Below are 19,182 nucleotides of genomic sequence, written 5' to 3' on the forward strand. Positions count from 1 at the left end.
CAGCATGACTTTGTCAGCTAAGGACTCAATCTGATTTTCTAAAAGCATGTGAATTATTCATAACAGATGAAGATGCTGCTATATACAACTTAGCATGATCTTTGATCGTTTGTGTATGGAATCTACTTTATCGACTCTTTGTGTCATTTACTAAAGTGCTTATATAGCTTACTTATCAAGGTTCGAATCAGGAAAGTGCCCCTTAAAAAACACTTACTGGATACTATGCCTGGATACATTTGGAACTGTAGTTTTCAATTCAGGGATTAAAATGCACGTAAATTGATCTAATCCTGGAATTGAATGTAAATTTTGAAACTTACTGAATAGCTGGAATGGAAGCTACTATAAACACTGATTCACAAGCCCTATAGGGATTCCTAAAAGTCTACCCTAATCCAATGAATCAATAAAAGTTAGCAAAACAAAAATAATTTCCAGCCTGACCTATTAGGTCATCTCCAGCTGATTTTCAAAATAGCATCAGTAAGTCTACACATCTCAGTTATTTTCCTATCCCAACATCAGCTGTAATTTCCTTACATCTGCAAAAAAAAGTCCAGACAAAATAATGAAAAACAATTTTAATTTCCTTGTTTAATTAAACATTTTTTTAATTTATTAATTTTTTTTCACTTCCTTCAATAGAATTAAAGGCACAAAAAATTACAAGCATTTCCATCATTTGTTTTAATTACTTAAACTATCATCAAAAAAATAATAAAATTAATTAAAATTTTACAAAAGGAGAAAAAAATAAAGTTTTTTGTTAAGTTTTTAGAGAGTTAATAATATTAATTAATTTAACATATAAAAGAAAATTAAAAAATTGGAAACATTCATACATTTCATTCATAAATTTGGCATCTATATAAAATAATTATTTATTAATTAATTAATGTAACTTTCGATGAAGAACGACGACAAAGTTTAGCAAAAAAATATTGCTTGTTATTTGATTATTTTTCATTAATTTTTTGATCATGTCTCTCCCTAAGTACAGCAAAAATACTAAAAGAATTCAACACTCGAGTTTACTTTTTTTCCAAAAAATTTTTCTCCTTGTTAGCCAAAGTGTATACCAAATTGAGTTTTGAATGCATCTTATGTGAGTTTGAGGGTTATTAGTGGACGAAGTTACGTACTTTTGGCACTTTTCTGAGTAGTGCTTATCATTAGGAAATGAATCTTCTGAATATACAAGCAAGGGGATTGGACACAACTTGCCTAAAATTAACAAGACATTACTAGTTGCATCCCCTAATATTCTGTCATTAGCATATTTTATTAGACTGTAAAAGGTCTACAAATTTACTCAATTCTTGGCTTAAGTATTCAGCTGCTGTACTTTGTCATTACACTATAAAATACCTCAAACGTCCACAAACTTGTCTCAAAAAGCACACAGTGTGAGAAAAGTCGGAAATTAGTGTTTCAAGGCATACGTGATTTTGGCTAAGTCAAGGTTCAACTAAATTTAGCTACATGCTAGTCTCGTCGGCGTAAAACACTATTTTTTGATTTTTCCATACCGAAAGCCTTTCAAGTATTTTAAAAGATGTTAATAAAGACTTGAACACTCATCAGAAATTATTAGATTCTTAGATCAGAGTTCGAAGTCAACTCCAATTCGTATGAAGTGAAATCGACTCGCATCGACTTTTTCATACAAAATACGATTCGATTTCGAGCTCTGTTTCAAATGAGTGTCAAATTCTTAGATGCAAACAAAACTCTTAGTCTCTAAATGTGTAAAATGAATTTCATTTAAAAATAAATAATTCGCTAACAGATTAAACTTGATTTTATGTATCGAAATGTTTAAGTTTAATAAGAGGTAAGTTAACTAACTTTGTGATATTTGATTCTAATCTTTACAAAATAATGGTAGGCAATGTAGAGTCTACGCGATTGTAATTAATACCCGGAGGGAAATGGTTGAAAACCTGAGTCTAGGCCGACAAGTTTGTGTACTGATGCCAGATTCAGACTTATGATGGTCGTGAAAAACAGATATACCGAAATGTGTCCAAAAGCAACAAATCTACTGCTTGTTTAGGGCTGATAAGTTGGTCAAAACTACCCAAGTAGGAAAATTCCTAGAAATTTGTTAAGTAAAAGTCTAAGATTTTCACAGAATTTCAAATAATTTTTGATTTTTTCAAGATTTTTCAACGTTTGCCATTCGAAGTTTATGGAAATTGCTTATAATGATTTAGAATTTTGATATTCGAAAGGTAAAATTTGGTAAATTTTGTCATTTAGTTAAATTCTAAACCATTAGCTCATTCCTAACTTCAAATCGTTCAACAAAATAGAATCAAATTCACAAAGTTAAGTTCCTCATTCAATTCTAATCCATTTTTAAATACTATTTTTTCTATTTTATATTAGAAAATCGATCGAATTTTCCAAAATAAATTTGGAAACCAAACATTTTTTTAAGTTATTATTTGTAAAATGTGCGCATTTCAAAAATTTGTAAAGTTAATTTTGTTATAAAATGACTAAAACAGTTTTATCAATTCTTTTTAATTCCTACAATGCAAAAGACACTTGTTATAAGGCCGATTTACTGTTAATTTAATTTCTAAGAAGACACTAATCCTTTTTTTATGTCTTAATGAATGACTTTTTATACACAAAAATATTAAACGCGAAATTTTCGCATGTCCAAAAATTTTTTTTCTTTTCCTTGATATTCAATTTAAAATCGCTTTTCTTAATCACCAATTTTGTTGTATTTTGGATGTACAAAATCACATCTGTGAAAAAAATGTTTCTTATGGCAGTTTGACACACGATTCCAGATCGATGTCAAGATATTGAATACAAAATTTATTTTCCAGCATATGTTGGATTCTTGAATGTTGATGTTGCCTGCTTGTAGATTGGATTCTCGCCCTGTTGGATTGATAAGAATTAAAATTAGTGATTTTGTTTCGGAGCATGCAGAGACAATCAAAGGATTGAGAAAAGTTTATGATCGTGATCGAGCAACTTGATCGATTAGTGATCGGTCACTAATAGGCATCTCCGTTTGGCGTCCATATGGCTACCAAATGTCAATCATTCAAGATCATCGATCAAAAGCTATCGAATGACCATCGATCAACCGATCAAAATTACCAAAGTAAATTTGACTATTTTAATAGATTATTGATGATCATTGATCAAATTTAGCCATCACGACCACATCGATCACAACCAATGTCCGTCAACAAACCCTGAGTTTTATACTTAGTATCTTGTACAACTTACCGTATCCCATTTGGCCATCATTCTCTCTTTCTCGAATCTGGCGAATTCTCTTCTATCGTGGATGGTTGTGAGGAGTTTCCACAGAAGAAGCATTGCCATACCAATCAGCACAATTGCGGCAATAACACCAAGAATAATACCAAGTAAGAATACTTTTGGTGGACATTCGAGTTTCTCTTGTGCGCGAACCTGAAAATTTTAAGAAGTATTAAGTATATGCAGGAAGTTTGCGATATGACTTTATACTTACATGTAAAGTAACAGTTCCGTTCTTCTCTACAGTTTCGTTATATACGAATTTGTAACGACATTCATCCTCGTCGTAGAATTGACAGAAATGTTCGTCTTTTTCATCATCCACTGGAATTAGAATCAAATTGTAATCAGTAAGACCACCTTATGTTAATGTCTAGTTCCAACAAAATACTCACATTCAACTTGTTCCACACCAACTGGAACAAACAATGTACAATTTCTGGCACAATCATCTTCATTCTTCAATGGTCCCTTCTTGTACATTTGACATTCAACACATGCCTTCAATTCCTCACAACGTTCTGGACAAGTTGGACATTTTTCGCAATATTTTCCTGAATATCTAACGTCCTCCTTAATATCACACTCGCAACGTCCACATCTACATGTTCCATGTCCTGAACAAATTTCACCATTTGGTGCTCTACATGTATCAACTGAGCTGCTACATTCACAAGCTGGTCCTTCCCAACCTTCATGACATTTACAGGTTCCACAATCACAATATCCGTGTTCTGGACCAGAACATAAAATTGAATTATGACGATCGCATGAGAAGTTATCACATTCACAGAATTGTCCAGTAATCATTTCCTCTGGATTTTCACGTGGATTACAATGGCACTGACCACAAACACAATTACCACGTCCACTACATTCAACATCAGTTGTATTATCTGGACGACATTTGAATGCATCGAGACTTGATTCACCAAGATCCTTATTATTACATTCACAGTTACGTCCAAAGAATCCATCATTACAATCACAAATACCGCAAGTAAGAGTTCCACTTCCTTTACAAACAGCTGAATCAACTTCAAATGTTGGTCCACTAGTTTCACAGTCACATGAACAAAGCATTGTAAGATCAACTGTCAATGCCTCACCAACACCAACTGGATAGATTTGGAAAGTTTGATTACGATTCTTCAATTCAGGTGGACATGACGTAACAACAATTTCAGTTTCGAATGCAACAACATCGCCAACTTTGAGGCCATCACATTTGCTTGTTTGGATTCTTGTGTCACCTAAACATTTTGACCAGTATGTGACTTTGACGGATCCTGATGCTGTGTCCTTCATTTCGATGGATGATGTGATTTTCTACAAAATTGTGGATAAAGAGATTAAATTGTGAGATTAATCCTTAGAATTAATCCTAGGATTAAATTAAATCCTAGGATTTAATTTTTAGGATTCAAACTTACATTGTATTCATCACGAACTAAGTCGACAACGTTTGATGAATCCTCAGATAAAATAGCACTAGATGATCCTTCAATATGCTTTGACAATTCCCTATAAACTTCATGCTGTGACTGAGTAACGGCAAAGATGATATTGATAGCATTTTCCTTAACTTTCAAGTTAATCTGCGAGATACTTGGATAATCCTGGATTGTTGAGTGTGTATACATGTCATTGGCCATATGACAGGCACCATCATTTGGTGTAATAACACCACCTAATTTACCATCTCCAGCATAATGGAAGCCAGCATCTGTTGAGAAGAGTAAAAGACGACGAGCACGATCACGCCATCCGATGTGATCTTTGCATACGACTGCTTGCATGATGGCATCAAATCCGCCTTCTGGTGCATCCAAGTTACCTGATACATGAGCATTCATCACTTTTTCCTGATTTTGGTGATGAAAATTTTTATTAGTTGAAGTTTTTAAAAGAAAAAATAAATTATTTTGAGTAAAATTCTAGTTAGTTACAAAATTAATAATAAGCATGCATAAAACTAGTAAGAACAAAAGCATTATCACAGCAAGCATAAGAAACCCGAAGGGCACAAATGAAGAAGGGTCCGATAAACTTATTATATTGGCTGTCATATGGCTGCAAATGAAGATTTGACAGTTATATGTCTGCATTCTACATTTGACAGTAATATGACTGCAGCCTTCATTTGACAGCCATATGGCTGCAGTCCTCATGTGACGGCCATATGGTTGCAGTTCTCATTTGACGGCCATATGGCTGTGGTCTTCATTTGACGGCCATATGGCTGTGGTCTTCATTTGACAGTCATATGGCTATAGTCTTCGTTGACGGCCATATGACTGTAGTCTTCATTTGACTGCCATCAGCCAAATAAACAATTTCATTTGGCTCCTGTCATATGGCTGCATCCTTAATGTTGTTGACCATATGGCTGCAGCCACCATTTTGTGGCCACATGGCTGCATCCTATATTTGACGGCCATATGGCTGCCAAGAATCGTTCTGTGACCGAGCCTTCAAAGTACCTTGGCGGAGCCTTCTTCATTTTTGTCACTCGGGACAAATTCTAAAATTTACAGCAGACATGCATTTAGTAAGAAGCAAATTATCAAGAATACTGAATCATTTTGAGGTTATATATAACCTCAAAGTCACAAAATCATATATTAGCATACCAAAAACCGCTAGATTATTGTCATTTTAGTGGAACTCCCATTCATAAAAATCATAACCATAAAGATGCATAAAAAAAGAAATTAATAATTGCAGAATTCCATGATGATTTAAAATTATGAGATATGAAAAAGAATTTTATGTAATTTTTTTTTTTTTTGGTACGTATTGTCAGTGGGCAGTCTGTGTATGGGTGATGATGAAACCAACCATCATAAATAGCAGTAAAAAAAATTAATTGCAATTAAATTCTTAGAAAAGAAAAAAAAAAAATTAAAAAAAACGACTGTGAGTCATGGCCAAATATGTGTTAAACTTACAGCAAAACGATTTGTGTCGCTACTCAATGCCATGACATTGTGGTAACCGTAAGGAGCTTCGCAATTTTGACATGGTTCTCTCAAACTTTAATTATTTAGAATTTTATAGAGGTATGCGATGAAAGGGAATAAAGTATGTGATTATTAAAATATTTGTTGATAGTTTTAAGAGAATTTGCGATGATAATTAGTTCATTTCAACTCAGCTTATGACGATTTTTATGTGCTATGTAGGGAATTTCGATTCGCTTGATTATGCGTCATACATATATATAGGAAGTATAATAATAACAACAACATACATTTATAACATCTATTGATTATCATGCCCAACATTCATATTCAAGTTTTTTTTACATCTGGAAATTCTCGCGATTTTAAGCCAAAAATTTGAAATTTTAGAAAACATTGAATTTTTAAATTTTGAAACAAAAAGTTTCATTCAACTTTTAAAATTTTGAAAATTCGTTAAAATTTTGAATCAAAAAGTTTCGTTAAACTTTCAAAATTTTGAATTCAAATCTTAAAGATTCAACAAAACTAGTTCAAATTTTAAAAGTTCGTTAACATTTTAGCCAAACTGATTCGTTAAATTTTTGAAATTTGATAACTCTATTAACCAAAAAGTTCGTTAAATTTTAGATTTTGAAAAACTGTAAAACATTCAAATTAAAAATGTTTTGTTAAATTTGTAAATTTTGAAAATCCATTAAAATTTTGAAACTTGAAAATTTTTTTAATTTGGAAAATTCTTTTAAATTTTGAAACTTGAAATTTTTTTTAATTTGGAAAATTCTTTTAAATTTTGAATCAAAAAGTTTCGTTAAACTTTTGAAATTTTAAAAATTCGTAAAAATTTAAATCTAAAAGTTTCGATAAACTTTCCAAATTTTGAAAATTCGTTCACATTTTGAATCAAAGAGTTTTGATAAACTTTTCAAATTTTTAAAATTCGTTAAAATTTTGTTGAATAGTTAAAATTTTAGAAATTCAATAAAATTCTGAATTGAATTCAAATTTTAAAAATTCAACCAAACTTGTTGAATAAAATTTGAAATATTTTTGTAAAATATTCAAATCTTAAAAAGTTTGTTAACATTTTAGTCAAACGTTACATTTTTGAAATTTAATAATTCTAAAAACCAAAATATTCGTTAAATATTTGAAATTTTGAAAATCCGTTAAAAATTCCAAATAAAATCCAATCAAATTCCGAGTCTAACAAATCGTTAAGAAAATATTCAAATTCAATAATACCGTTAATTTTGAAAAAAAAAAAACCAAAAAAAAAAAAACATTTCCAGACATAAACTTCATCCTTATTTTTTCGAACACTAACATAATAATATATAAAGTACAATTAACAACACAAACACAAAACTTATAATAATATTCTCATGTTTAACATTCCATACATAAATATAGTAATGAGAAAATAATAATAGGAATAAGAATTTGTTGCCGATTCCACAAAAAAAAATTACAAAAAAAAAAAAAAATAATAAAAATTTTGAAATTTCGAACACATAAATTCCGTTAACCGTACACATCTAAACACATATTTAGAACTAAAAAATAAAACATAAAAAAATAATAAAATTTGGTACATAAAAAATAATAAATAATATGTGTGTATATAACGACATAATTCGTACAACATCCAATAATAATAATGCAATTTATAGATAAATATGCTCTATAAATAATAATAATAATAATAATAATTTTCATGAACAATGACTATAACAGATTTAAGGAGTTATCTGCACTTACAGCAAAGCGTTTTGTTTCATTACTAAGCGACATGTGATTCTTATAACCATACGGTGCTTCACAAGCATCACAAGGTGTCTGTAATCTGCAATTTGTTTTTGTAAATCGTGTTCGAATAATTTAAAAAAATAATTTTTTTTTTAGCATGTAAATCAGTTTTTATGTATGTTGAATGTCTGAATCAAATGCTGAGTTGAGCTGAAATCAAAATTTAAATGCAAAACGACATCAAGTAACAACAACTTACTTCTTTGGAACTGTTGAGACGTATGGCATCAAGACTTTGTCAACAAATGAACCGAAACCGAGACGGAAGTTGGACGTAATGTTGTTCATTGTATCGGATAGTAAGTGACCAAGGGATGACAATTTATCCTTGTCGTCTTCCATAGATTTTGACAAGTCCATAAGATAATAGAGATCAACTGGATAGTCTTCAGCTTGCGAGTAACTTACTGTCATACTGTGCTTCTCGTCTAAAATTCAAATTTTTAAAATCCGTTAAAATTCAAAATTTTAAAAATCCGGTAAAATTCAAAATTTGAAAATTCATTAAAAATTCAAAATTCTAAATTTCAAATTTTAAAAATCCGTTAAAGATTCATAATAAAAATCCATTAAATACTCACTGACTCTCAACCTTAAACCAACATGTTGTGGACTAACTTGAACAACACTACCAGTGTAACCTCCTGAAGCACTTCCAGAACCAGATGCACCACCTGATGCTGATCCACTACCAGACATTGAACCTGATGCATGACCCTCTTCTTCATAACTTCCACCGCTTGCCATTCCACCACCACTCAGAATTTGATTACCAGCTCGAGTGAGTGCCAATGCTTTATATAAAAATTGTTCATTGTCTGGATTGACAACAAACTCTTCGGGACATGGCGTTGCTGGTCTTAAGTCAGGTTGGAAGCATCGAGGTCGATCACCAAAGTCAGGTTGCATACACCATGCACACTTTTGTGTCTGTATACATCCACTACATGTTGTTTTACTTGTACATGGATTCTGGGTGAGGGCGACAGGCTTGTCAAGATTTTGTGAATTTATAGCTACGAATGTGCTTAACAGCACTGATGCGAGTAGGAGTATTGAGTATCTGGTCATTTTAATGTGGCACTTTATGATAATTTTTGTTCTTCTTTAATGGAGGTAATCTACAAATAAAAATTGGAACAGATGAATTTATGTTGCTAGAAAGTTCTCATGATCATCCATAAAATATGTTACTGATGTGTCAAAATGTTAAGCACTAAATTATGACTCATAATAAAAATTTCTTTATGGCAAAAAATTTCATGTCACGAATCCCATCCCATAACCAACACTTATGCCTTAATAAATACACAGATTGATGTTTTTTAAGATAATTTGCAGTATAGATATAGCTTAATGTTTATTTTAGTGAAAGTATTGATGTGGTTGTGATGTTTGGCATGGCTTTCTTACAGTGAATGGTCTATTGACTACACATAATTAATAATCTATAAATGAAATTTATTAATTATGTCATAAAATGTGGCATTTCCATAAAAGTAAGTGAGATTTTGGACAAATGATGGGAGATTTGAGTTACTTTTGAAGATTTTTGGCATGTATGGATCGATTAGTCTAGATTTCTAGAGATGTCAAAGGTTGAAGTCGTTGATACCCTAATAGGCAAAAGGCTTGCTGTCGAGAGTTCGCTCAATTTAAATATTCTAGATTTACATGCTCATGAATCGCGAGGAATACCGAAGAATTCCTGGTTTTGATATGTTGAAAAGGATGCTAGATTCCTTAATATCCTGAACTGGCAGAAGGTTTGGAAGGAGACTTTCCTTACGCGCGGCAATGGACCCTCGTACGTCCCAACCAAGGAAATATGTAAGTAAGCATGCTCGCGAGCGTTGCTTTTGACTTAGTCTGCTCTTAAGAGCATACCCTTTGTCTACTAGGAGATGCCGCTTGCCATTTTGCCAGATTTGATCAAAAATAAAGAATAGTGTATTAAAAAGTTGTTATTCTCAACAAGTCGACTCGATAAAAACGACTTTGATAATTTTTTCAAGGTTACAAAAGAGCAAATGACTTCACTGAACTGTTAAACTGATCATTGGTTCAAAGTCCAATAATATTAACGAAATTCAAATCTAAGCCGACTTGATTTGTTCATGCTTTCTAATTATATGTTTTAAAGGTCACCAAAAGAATATTCTTGATTCTTATGATTTTGGAGCAAAGTGGGATCTAGAGAATCGACAAATATATAGCGAAATCTTCCAGTTCGTGAGGAGGACCTATCTGGTCGAGTGGTTAGGCAACAAACTGGAAATCTATATCACTCTTTTGTGAGTACGTGGGTTCGCATCCCACCAGAGACCGATCTCCCTATCATTGCATAGAGCGTTGTCGATATGACAAAGAAACTTACACATTGCTCACGTCTGTATAAGACATCCAGATCAAAAGCGCAGTTAGAGAGGAATTATAGACAATCTCATAGATTAGGTTAATACGATTTTATAACAGTATCCTTGTGACTATGTTTTGCTGCTCAGAGAACAGCAGCTGACAAGCAAACCTTTTTAATTTGATTCAGTTCTTCCTTGGGGTCAGAGCCAGGCATGGCCAACGGATGATAACATTATTGTATCCATCTCCGATAAAAATTATCAAGTCCATGCCTGAGGTTAGATTGAATGATTGTTGTAGGTTTCAAGTATAAGCTAGCAAATCAAGTATTTTTAGCTTAGGTAGTTATTTAGTTAATTGCTGTCAGAAATACCATTTTTAATGTGTTTCGTAATAAGCTAATGGCCCCTCTTCTCATATAATATGTCTTAGGTATTTAGATATCACAGTTTATGACACAATGTAAATATTGATTTTGTGATCATAACATGAGATATCATGAACTCATGTTAAACGTCTTAACTGAATTTTATTTAAGTTTGATTCATAGCAATCACATACAAAATTTCACTAGTTCACGATCCCAATTTAAACATCGCAAATCTTCAATCAACCAAAAAAACAAAAGTCAAACTCAGTATCACACGACAACCTTGAAATTGAAGAAAAAGCCTCTCGTATTTTTAATTTTATTTTCAAATCAAATGCAGAATGAATCACTTGAAAATCTCTCCTTCCTTCACTATCTTGAAGATGAATTCATTTCAATTCTGCTTAAATGAAATAAAAATGTATTCTGACATCACAATCACTGAGTCATTTCTGCTTTCTGTTTACACCTTTTTCCTTTACATTTACATTAAGAACTTCGTTTTCATTTTTTCTTTCCATTATGGATGATAAAAATAAACAGAAGAAGGAAGGTAAGACATAAATATAAACAAGAACGAATGAATGAATGAATTAAGAAAACATGTTAAATGAACTGGTTTTTTCTTATGTCACACAAGATGATAAAAAGATGTCACAGCTTGGTGTTATGATTTCTGTTGTTTAAAGATCGTGATGATCACAATAAAGTCATTATAAGTGACTATAATATTGTTAATGTAAGTGCTTTATGGCTTTTGGGAATTAAAATAATGTGTTGAAATTGCTTTAACAGATGCTTAACGATATGAGGATATGCAGTTTTGGATGTGACTTTTAAGATGCTTATGCTGCATGTTTTACAATGAAAATTTTGAAAATCTTTGAATTTGAATTTTTTAAAATCTCTAAAATTTGAATTTTTGAAAATCTTTAAAATTGAATATTTGAAAATCTTTAAATTTGAATTTTTGAAAATTTTTAAATTTGAATTTTTGAAAATCTTCAAATTTGAATTTTTGAAAATCTTCAAATTTGAATTTTTGAAAATCTTTAAATTTGAATTTTTGAAAATCTTTAAAATTGAATATTTGAAAATCTTTTAAATTTGAATTTTTCGAAATCTTTAAATTTGAATTTTTTGATTTTCAAATTTGAATTTTTTCAAAATCTTTAAATTTGAACTTTTCAAAATTTTTAAAATTTGAATTTTTGAAAATCTTTAAATTTGAATTTTTGAAAATCACCTCAAAATTTCACAACAATAAACAACAACAAATTCTATCGATAATTCTACTTCCTACAAATTTTTATTACCATTAAAACTACCGACTTCCCATAAACCCTAACCATAACTTCACAAGTCACTCAGAATGAACACAAGAAATGTTGAAATAAATGCGGGTTAACGTATAATAAACACAGATTATTTGTGTAAATAATGTTATATCCCATTAAGGAAAACCCACATACACAAAAGTAAAATCAATTAAATTAGGGAATGTCCTTCCTTTTATGCCACAACATTTCACTCGTGTTCCTTTATCATGTCATGTGTCACAAGAATAAAATAAAAAAGATAAAGTCACGAAAAACTTAAAAGAGCAAGTCACATTTGGCAGAAACTATTTTTGGCAAGCATTAACATTTTGTGCCTTAAATCACCTGTGCGTCTTCTGTGTCTGTTCATTTAATTTCATTTCTCATCATTGCGAACAGTATAAAAGACATAAAATGAGTCAACGTTGTGTTTCCGTTGAAAAATCATTGAGTTTCTAATAAATCTGAATGCGCAACACACAAATGTGCAAACTTGCTTATTATCGATATATTGTTGTGTATATGACATCATCGGATTTATGTGGAAGCGCTGTTTTTTATACTTCATCGGTTTAATTATATTAGTGTTGATAATTTTTTGTTTATTTATTGATTGTCTTTTAAAGGTTCTTTTCATTGGTATAGTAGCAAATGTGCTCATGACAATTCATAAGAACGAATGGATTAACAAGAATTTTATTGCTGAAATTCTACTTGATTATTAAGTTTTTGACGTAGGATTTTGCGGAAGATTTCTATAAATTGTGATTAAAATTTGAATTTTAGACTTTCTTGTGTGATTTTGTGTGATAATCAGGTTTTTGGCTGTATTTTCTGCTTAAGCTCATAATCAACGTCATAGTTCAAATCACTAAATGTCAGTTCCTCTGCCGCTGTATTAATGTCAACTCTCAAGGGAAACAAAATGAGACAAGGACGGAATGACGAACTCTGTGTGATTTCATAGTGCTCGTCTGAACAGCACGATACAGTAAACCCGAAAAGCACAATGTGGCGAACAGCAGTTTTGCCATAAAAATGGGTCAAAATCTGACGTCACGGTGTCGTCAATGCAGCGACGCATCATTGTCTAAGTGAACATGATGAGCTGTTTGGGAAATTGCACTTTTCGCTATTAAAATGAACCGAAATCATCCATCGATCCTCCTACGGACCACATTGTGCTGTTCGGATCATTGAGTCGCCATGGATTTGAATATTGAAGATTTTTTAAGAATCGAACATAAATCCCTACCAGAAAAGGTTCATAGAGGTTCCATTTTCTTAACCATTCAACAATGTCACAATGACAGATTCGCCTCCACATGTCTTGTCACCCCGAGCCTTCCCATAGTATTACATTAGTCAAATCTCATAAGCTGTTCATTCACTTCTATGACAAATTAGCTACTAACTTAATCATCCAAATAATTTTGCATGTATTCAGGAAATATTTAGAATTAAAATATTTTTACCATGCTGTGAACTCATATTTATAAAAGAATCAAGTGCCATATGAGTAATTAAACAATAAATATAGTATCACTCTACCAGATCCATAAAAAGAATTAAAAAGTTTCATATTAAATTGTGATTTATGATTATTTTTATCGTGTTTACTATTCAATGGCACTGCCACAATCATACTGAGATTCATTGAGCTCATTTCTCCTCAGAGTGATAATAAATTGAGCATTCAAAACTTAAAAGTCGTGAACGTCTTCAGCTTACAATGTTGCAACGTCCTACCTTCTCTTGAACTATTGGCTATAAACCATCGATTGTAGCTTCCAGCAAAATAAATTGAAATTCGTGCTAAATTTTTATGTATATCTACTCTGAGTAATCTTGAATGAACATACACTGTAACATATGCATGAAGGAACAAGAGATTCCGCTAGGAAATTTACAATTTTCTTTCTTTTAACACTTGGAAGTCTTTGTTTGAAATCTTTGTGGATGGAATTAATAAGAAGTAATGGCGAGAGGTAAAGCTACTAGAGTAAGATTATATGAAGTTTTGCCATATAGTTGAATAACCCTCGATAGCTCAGTGATAGGAGCATGTGACCGGAAATCGTATGACCGTGGGTTCGAGTCCTCCTCGTGATACTTTTTCTGTATGATAACAGTAACTCTGACTTGACTCTGTTTAAATCCAGCACCAAGTCAGAGTCACGCTGGTCTGGTGTTGATTTTGGATTGATTATCCAACTTGTGCTATTATTGATATAGACTTCAAGTACTGAATTTTGACTTCTGCTATTCGAGATATAGACTTTGACTATAGAAGTTAGACTTAATTGATAATTGTCTATGCGTCATATATATTAATAAATGTACTCAATTCTATTTAATTTGAAAGTGCTTAATTTTGGCAGAAACTAGTTCACTTATCATAAAGATAATGACCATGAGAGCTAAATTTCTCAAAAGCATGATCATTTGGTCAGTTTTGTATCCTCGATCAGTAGTTTCATTTGAAAATAAACAGATGGACATCACATGTGTGTAAATCTGTAACTTTTACGAGTCTATTGATACTTTTAATATCAACAGAAAATCTACAATAGCCAATAAAAGATCGGAAACGAAGAATCCCGAGACTTATCATTTACAGCCATAAAATAAAGAAGTTCAATTCTTTTAGATGTAAATTGTGCAGTCATTGAAGACTTTCCACTCCAATTTATGAATACAAGATGTCTTCATTCGCACATCTGCAATCTGTTCATGACTGCAAATATTATTCCAAACACATGTAACTCAATACAAAGTAAAAATAAGGAAAGACACATGAAGATCATCTAATTGCACACAGATTGACATATATCCGATAAGAAAAACAAGACAGAATGTTCAAATCTTTTAAATAATAAGAAGAATTGGTGTTACAGTAATATTATAAACAAAGCGTAGGTCGTCCACAAAATGTATGTATCGTAAAAGTGACATGAATGAATGTGGAACTAAAAAAAATTTGTGGGCGACATAAAATATGAGAATAAAAATCGATCAGCAGATCTTATGATTTAATTTCACTTTTTACTCAATTAAAATCAAGATGGACCCGCATTAAGAATATGTTTATAAATAAGTTAATGACTCCTTCAAGCGATGTTCTATTTTTAATATTGTACAAGATGAATGAATCACTTATGAGAGCATTTTTACTTTATGTTTCCGACAGTTTCTCTCTCTTTTTTTTTCTCTTCTGTAGGCGCCGTAAAATATTTTAATATTTTTACAATTTTTTCACATTTTGAATTGAAAATTTGATGAAAAAATTTTCTAATCCAATATTTTTCACTATAAATTGCACGATTATGTAACATTCATGACACTAGGTGTGATCGTTTATCAAGAATTGCAATTTTTTATCACTGCTGTACATGAAATTTTCATCCATATAAAGAAATTATTTTGATCACTTTAGTAACACCCAATTTTTTACTTTCATTTTTCACTTACTATTTCTTTTATTTTTAAGAAAATTTTCAGCAATTTACGAAAGCATCTATGCGATTAAGGTTTTATCAACGATTTAAAGGCTTTTTGATTCGATAAATACTTAAATATTAATAAAATTTACGCTCGCGATGTTCCTTGTGCCACTTATAAAAATTTGCTTTCTACACAACACAAAACTGTTATAATTTATGGCATAGACAAGTTCCTTGGTGGTAGACGTGGGAAAATTGAATTTGCAATGTAAACAAAAGGTAGTTATGAATTAAAAGTTTGGAGATGACTTAAAATTTCTATTTTATTAATAATTTCATTAATTTTAATCGCTAAATTTGAATGAATTTTTAAATGACATTGTTGAAATTTTGAAATTCATCTCAAGGCATTAACAACCATGAATCACTTGGTTCAAAAATCAAAAGTTCGTTAAAGTTATTAAGTGCGACTGTTATAAAATTGTTATAATTCATGTGGGACTTAAAATTGATTGTAACTTATGGATAATAAAATAATGAAATGGCAAGTAGATTTGCTGTCTTAATGAAGTTCCAACGTTTCTTTCAACTTCATTTTCAATAAACTCAGTTGGATTTAAAAATTCATTTTAATTTTCACCATACTTACTGAGAGAAATTACGGCCGATGGTGAAATGCCGGCTATAGATTTTCTGGATAAAAAGAAGACATTTTACTATGATTGTCTTTTAAGGATTGGACAAGAGCTTGAGGAAGACTTGAATATGGCATCAAACCCGAGCTGTATCAACAACAACACAATGTTCTCGTAAATACATAAAATATGCAATAACGAGACTTTTAAGGCAACATGAAAGCACAGTAACGCCACCGTAAAAAGTTGTTGTTTTTGTTGTAGACGCTCGAGAAGTCTAGTCAACTTTGAGCTTCACAAAAGTCAAGAGGAAGAAGCTAACGTGACCTCATTTCCTAGCAGACAAAGAGCGTGAACTCAAGAATAGAGTAAGATGAGGACAACGTTCACGCACATGTATATTTATGATGAGCATGAACTTGAGATCATGCTTTTTACCTGTTGAAGATTGATATCCTGGAACTACATACGTTTAAATAGCTCCACTCAGAGCGGCATAGCATAATCTCCAGAACAATACTTTGTTACCTGCTTAATACAAAATGTCAAATGGAGATGCCCTGACATCTTCGTATTTTCGACCCATTTTGATAGCGAATGTAGATATTTGCAGCCACATGTTGCTCGAATATGACGAAAGTAAACAAACTTCTTTAAAAATTTACAACTGTAATGCAACATTTCAGAAAAATGTTGATTTTCCACTCACTTCTTTACTTTAATCACATTATAAATTTACCAATAGCTCATGTATATAAGAGCATTGCAGCATCCCAATGTTATCGATTTAACTTACTGAAATAAATACGCGCGAATGGCATTGAGACTCAAATTGATGAGTAATATGTATGTTTCGTTAAATTTATTTATTGAGTGACGAATTTGCAATATACTTAGAACAAATTAGCAATCACTTAGTGAAAACAACATTTCGAAATTTTCAACACTTCATTATATCCCTAATAGGCAAAGAGATTGCTTTTAGGTACTGAACCCGAACGACACAAATGAAGAAGGCTTCGCCACGAACCTTTAAGTAGTTTTTAGTAGCACTTAATGGAAGCCGCCCAAATTTGTCTGTCATATGTGCACCAAGAAGAGTAATTATGTACCAAGAAATCATGCACTTTGTCTGTTATTATATGTGTCAATTGGGATGATATCAATATATCTGTCACTGCTGTATCATTAACCTGGTGTGAATACCTCTCATCACATCTCAGCAAAAATTCACTAGACAATATTGAGTCTAGTCTTAATCCACAGAAACAGGTCTTTATAAAATAGCGATAATATTTTATTTCAATTTAATGTGTTTGTTAAAATATTCAGAAAAATATTTTTTATCGCATAAGATTTCAATGCATAAATAAATTCCTTTAATCTCCAAAAACAAGCGTATTGTTTCTGCTGCTTTGTTATGAATATCAAATAATATCTTTAGACTCAACAAGATCAATCAAATCTGTTTTGATTTTTGCGAATGTAAATCAATAAGGCACTCAATAAATTCAAATGTTCATCTTTTATGAGAACCAGTTTATCATTTTCTTGTTATTTAAGGCTTAGATTAAGCTACTTGCAGGGTTGGAAATGTGTTTTTTCGAATTTATGGTCTACACAGCTAGTCTTCATACCTTAATAAATTTGATACTGATTATAAAAATTTTAATGATCCTCAAAAAGGCTATTGACCGACCATAATTTGATTAACTTAATATTCATCCATAAAAACTTGTCAACAGCTTTAGATTTATACTGCCTGGTTTAGGAATTTGCAAATCTCAAGGCCACATTCGATCTCTAAGCTTTCTGCCAATCAGAACTGTTTTTTGTGCACACATGTAATTAATGACTCATGTTGTGGCTTTAAATTGATCACAGCACATTATGAGAAATGACTATAAGATGTTGCGAAACAAGATTATTTTGACACAGAAGTAGCAAATTATAATGGAATTCAATTAATAATAATTCACAAAGGATTAAGCAGGTAGTTTAAAATTGAAGCATTCTAACTTGTTCGTGATGATTTAAGGAAAATTAATGGATTGTCTAGATTCTAGAATGTGCATGATCGATCAGTTTTAGTAAAGGAATTCGGGATTTTGATATGATTGATCGTATTGCGGATGTTATAAAGAAAATGATTTTGTATTTTAAATGCAAGGCCATAGCAGGTATGACCATAAGGACTCGTCACTCTGCTTCCAATTTGCGTTGCTCAGGGTTTCATCGTCGCAATCATCCAAATTACATCAAAATTGACCTTACTGAATCCATATGTCCTTTCAAAACTAATCATTTAGCCCAAACATTTAAATTGGCCAAACTATGTCCTTCGGTACACTATTGTGTTGCTATTGTGTCCGTTGTCCAGAATCACGATTCTAGTCGAGGATCCACCAAGTTGTGCAGAGAAAATAAAAGGTTGTCCACCACTGATTTAGTCCAAATGACATAAAACTTCATTTGCACCTATTTGGCAGTTATGACTGATCTTGTCTCCTTTCTGTCGCACGTGCAGCTTGCAAAAATTAAAATAATTAAAACAAAATTTTGTTTATAAGAGCATAAATCTTTCAACATTAAGCATCAAAGCTTATTTTTACTATTTTTTGCTACAAGTTCCTGAAAACATCTTCATTATACATTTTCAATGTTTGTCATGTAATTATTAAAAATACAATAAAGCGTGTTTGACACAATTAACAATAAAAAAAATACAAGCAAGTTGTAGTCTAGTAACTAAGTGATCATTACAGCAATCCTGTTGGACAGGAAATTTTAATAGGATGTTTACTTAAATGTGCATCCTTAGGTAGGTAACAAATCTGAATATGGCATTTAATTACTGTAAAGTTTTGAGTATTTCAGCATTCTGATTAGTATATGCTGCTTTAGTCGATAGGCACAAATTATTCATGGCAACTCAGTGGCTGCCACATGATCTCAATGTGACGATTTTCATTTTAACTGTCATGCAAA

At 31.5% G+C, this 19,182-nt stretch overlaps 1 protein-coding gene across 2 annotated transcripts; it reads right to left on the reverse strand.

Annotated features, from left to right (window-relative positions):
* Positions 1-676: 676 nt before the first annotated feature.
* On the reverse strand, positions 677-15,746 carry mys (position-specific antigen beta subunit myospheroid). 2 transcript variants are annotated; one of them, XM_070652065.1, is made up of 9 exons: positions 15,588-15,746; positions 8,651-9,190; positions 8,269-8,497; positions 6,249-6,333; positions 4,731-5,162; positions 3,693-4,626; positions 3,512-3,621; positions 3,262-3,450; positions 677-2,904 (listed from the first exon to the last, which is right to left on the reverse strand). In XM_070652065.1, the coding sequence occupies exons 2-9, from the start codon at positions 9,138-9,140 to the stop codon at positions 2,839-2,841; spliced, it is 2,535 nt and encodes an 844-aa protein (XP_070508166.1). In that variant the 5' UTR covers positions 9,141-9,190; positions 15,588-15,746; the 3' UTR covers positions 677-2,838. The 2 variants fall into 2 exon arrangements, with proteins under 2 accessions (XP_070508166.1, XP_070508167.1); XM_070652066.1 differs by lacking the exon at positions 6,249-6,333 and adding an exon at positions 8,022-8,106.
* Between the last annotated feature and the right edge of the window lie 3,436 nt (positions 15,747-19,182).

This window comes from Chironomus tepperi, unplaced genomic scaffold (assembly GCF_022539635.2).
Source record: "Chironomus tepperi strain 1889 unplaced genomic scaffold, CSIRO-AGI_Ctep_v1 contig_479, whole genome shotgun sequence".
Lineage (NCBI taxonomy): Eukaryota > Metazoa > Arthropoda > Insecta > Diptera > Chironomidae > Chironomus > Chironomus tepperi.

What these genes read in the sequence shown, in the direction of transcription:
- mys (XM_070652065.1), bottom strand. Translation starts at nt 9,140, where the DNA reads ATGACCAGATACTCAATACTCCTACTCGCATCAGTGCTGTTAAGCACA. An exon ending in TGGTTTAAGGTTGAGAGTCA is followed by an intron (nt 8,498 to 8,650) that starts GTGAGTATTTAA and finishes TTTGAATTTTAG; the next exon opens with ACGAGAAGCACAGTATGACA. An exon ending in TGATGGCCAAATGGGATACG is followed by an intron (nt 2,905 to 3,261) that starts GTAAGTTGTACA and finishes TCAATCCAACAG; the next exon opens with GGCGAGAATCCAATCTACAA.